Below are 3732 nucleotides of genomic sequence, written 5' to 3' on the forward strand. Positions count from 1 at the left end.
AAGAACACAATAAGAATACTGAACGTTAAAAATGCTCGTTAAAAGTTTTCGTATATAATTTGAATTTCATTTGATAAGATGCAATTAAAATAACTTTAATTATAAATTATTATCTCTTAATAAAAATAAGATAGAAATTTCAATCATTTATATTATTTCATATATTTCATACAAAAACCGATCAGTCAAAATAACCCCTGTGAGCCGGACCAAACCAATCTATTTTAAACTGACAAATCAAATCAAACCAATTCTCTAACTAAACAGTAGCAGAAATTCCATTCTTTGAAAAACTAATAAATTAACAGATTAATAATTATTTTTTTATAAATACTCAACTTAGTCAAATAAATAGAATTAAACCAATTTTTCATTTTTTAGTTAAAGGAAAGAAAAGCCGATATGAGTTTGGGTTCATTTCGCTATACTTTGGAACGCTGTGAAGAACTCACTGGGGCTTTACCATATTATCAATCTTGGACAGTTTATGCAGTTCTTTTGATGCAACCCTATTCTTCTTTAGAAATACTTGGCTTCGCTTTTGATACTAAAACTTGGTTATGTTTATTCATCAGCTTATGTTTTACACTAATCTTAACTTATATACTCCATCGTTATATAAAGAAATCATGGTTGGCGCGGATAATACTAGGCATACCACGACCACAAACACCTTTAACAAATTTAGTAAGCGTTTTTTTAGGTGTACCGATTACACCTATGCCAAGCAGCACATATACAAGGTTTGTTATCATCCATTGGTTCATATATGGTTTACTAATACGCACAGCATATCAGAGTTTACTGTTTCAACTGTTGCAAACTGATATGTATCAAGAACCACCAAAAACATTATCAGATTTAATATCAAGGCATTATACATTGATTATAACTACAACAGCTTTTGATCAAGTGAAAAGAGTTCCCCACATAGATGAAACAGACATTATATTTAACAATAGCACATTTGAGCCGGACACATTTGCCATTGTGGCCGAAAACAGCAACAAACGCTTAGCAGGCGTCTCTCCAATGGACTTTTTAAAGTTTTATGTTGTCAAGAACAATAAACGTGGCATTTTCTTTGTTTTACCTGAAAAAATTTTTACCCAACATATTACTATGTACTTCACAAAGCACACATATTTAATCGATCGCTTTAATTATATATTTATGCAATTGAGAAGTCAGGGACTCATAGATTACTGGGCTTCAAAAAGTATTGAAAAAATCAAATGGCCTAGTAAAAAAGTAGACAGTGCAAGTGCTATTTCGTGGGAGCAAATTAATGGAATTTTTATTATTTATACAGCTCTCTTGATAATTTCTTTTACTGCTTTTTTAGTTGAAATAATATATTATAGATATAAACAGAAATAAAACGAATTTATAATTAAAAAGAAATTTGTAATCAATTGTAGTTTTTTATATATACACAGAAAAATATATCTTATATCCTATAAACTATTTTAAAATATGTGGTTTCACGAATAAATAAAAGTATTTGAAGCAAACATTTTTTTTTTTGTTATTTTTATCTCTTAAAGCAACCATATTTCCATAATATGTAGGTATATATGCAGTCTTAACAGTTATTGCAAGTATATTTTCCTTAATGCTCTTAAAGCTAAGCTCTTCAAACCTGAAGTTTATATAATGCTAGTACATATTTACATCTAATATAAAAAATTAATTAAAATTATTTGTCTTAATTTTGAAATTAAGTGCTATCCATTAAACAAATCTGTTAATGTGCAACAATCAAGCTGGACTTTATTGGACTTCGAAGTTCAAGACTAAGGCTTAAACTTCCAAACAGTTTACATATAATTATAAAAACTGATCAACTGAAATTTTAAATGAACTTATATACAGAAACTTTAAGGTTTGATAGTCCTTTAATTAAATTGACTTTATTTGTCATAACTGATTTAGTTCTAAAGTGTTTATATGTAGATTTAAATATGGATTTAGGTTACCAAATTCCTTGAATTTGTGAACGTTAATTGCGTTGTTCATCAATTTACTCTTGTATCACAGAAAAGTATTATTTTTATCTGAAAAACTTTTGTTACAAAGTCATTCTATGAGTTAAAATTAGGCCAAAATTAACTTCCTTACACCCTTATAAAACATTTTCTTTCGAGCGTAGTATACAATTTTAAATAATAAACTTTTTACTGCATTAATTAATACCCACATTAACCTAAGTAAATTTTTATTCAAATAATTTTTAATATAATGACACACTCATTAGCAACAAAAGCGTAAATATACTATTACACATTATAAGTGTTAATTACGAAATAAATATATTTCTAATATAAATACTACAATAGAGCATCCATGCAATAATACTAAAGCAATAAAAACAGCCTCCAACTCCTGCAAGGCTAACACATTTGCTGTTCTTTCGATTACAAAGTTTTTTGCATTTTCTTTAGAGGCACTGGTTTTTGGGCTACCTAATATACGATCGTATTGCACAATCTCACGAATCCATTTGTCCATAAATCCATACGTTTGTGCTGTTAGGATCTGCATATTGATTTCAAACAATAAATGTGAATTTTTTCGTACAAAATAAACTAATTGCTTGGTTAAAATTCGCTGTTTAACCAAGTGTAACCTATGATTTATTAAATTCATCTTACGTATATATCCATAATATTCATATGCTGTAACGAGAGCTTTTGGTTCCTGTGAATAGCCCATTGCAATCAATATATTTTTTTCCGTTTCATTTAAGAATACTTGTTGCTTTGGTGTTGGTAAATTTCGAAAAACCGCATTCGTACTTGGTATTGTTTGCAAAACGTAATCTCCGGAGAGAGCATCAGCTATTGTCTTTGGTGGATTATGAAACGTTTTATCTCTTAACATTTGGTACATTCTGGCTTGATAAATGCTGCGTAATACAAGAGTGGCTAGCAACCAAATAATAAGCAAAAACCGTGCAAAGTTTCGACGTGGTACAGCTGCCACACTACTCGACCCCATTGCAATAACAAATAGATTATAATGAGGCACAGTGTTCCTGTGGCCCATAACTACTTCACGCCACTTTGCGTTTAGATTACCGTAAATGAAAATAAATATACTAGCAAGAATATAACAGGTTCCAATTAGTAACCACGCGGATGTTTGAAAAGCAAACAACAATTTTTCAATGCTTGAATCAAAGCTGGGAAGATTGGTGACCACAAAAAAATGGCTTAAAAAGAAATTAAATGATTGAGAGAATGTTGCGTTTCTCCATAAATCTGCTTTATAGTGCAAACCACCAAACACGTATTCTGGATACTGAAGAAGCATCTTAAAATATTATATGTATACTACACATGTAAAAATCATTTATTTACTATTTTCAACACACTTACTTCAGCATATTGTGCACCATCCAAGACTTTATTAAAGTTAACCTCTTGGACTTCTATAGAAAAATTTAAGTTTCTGCTCATGAAGTTGAATAACTGTCCTTCAATTCCCTTGTAAGCAACAATATTTTTATTGACATCACGCTCAAATGCCGAATAAGGCATATCTTCCTGAGTAGCCCACATCCATTTACAGCCATAAAAATTTTTTAATTTCTCTGGAAAGTAATTCTCATGTTCCCACTCTAATTTATGCTCATCATAACGATTGATTATCACTGACTTAGTGATATGACAACCAGCAATACCATATGGAAAATATGTTAACATAGTAAAATTATTCTTTGATAACTCT

At 29.8% G+C, this 3732-nt stretch overlaps 2 protein-coding genes across 2 annotated transcripts; one reads left to right on the plus strand and one right to left on the minus strand.

Annotated features, from left to right (window-relative positions):
• Positions 1-381: 381 nt before the first annotated feature.
• LOC119665153 (ionotropic receptor 25a-like) lies at positions 382-1800 on the plus strand (the record flags this gene model as incomplete). Its single annotated transcript, XM_038074459.1, has 2 exons — positions 382-1260; positions 1726-1800. Coding segments are annotated over 2 exons (954 nt in total), but the record flags the coding sequence as incomplete, so codon positions are not given.
• Positions 1801-2295: 495 nt separating this feature from the next.
• On the minus strand, positions 2296-3707 carry LOC119665154. Its single transcript, XM_038074460.1, has 2 exons — positions 3381-3707; positions 2296-3315 (listed from the first exon to the last, which is right to left on the minus strand). Exons 1-2 carry the CDS (start codon positions 3705-3707, stop codon positions 2296-2298), a joined length of 1347 nt encoding a protein of 448 aa, XP_037930388.1.
• Positions 3708-3732: the final 25 nt, after the last annotated feature.

This window comes from Teleopsis dalmanni, unplaced genomic scaffold, assembly GCF_002237135.1.
Source record: "Teleopsis dalmanni isolate 2A unplaced genomic scaffold, ASM223713v2 unscaffolded_contig_3683, whole genome shotgun sequence".
Lineage (NCBI taxonomy): Eukaryota > Metazoa > Arthropoda > Insecta > Diptera > Diopsidae > Teleopsis > Teleopsis dalmanni.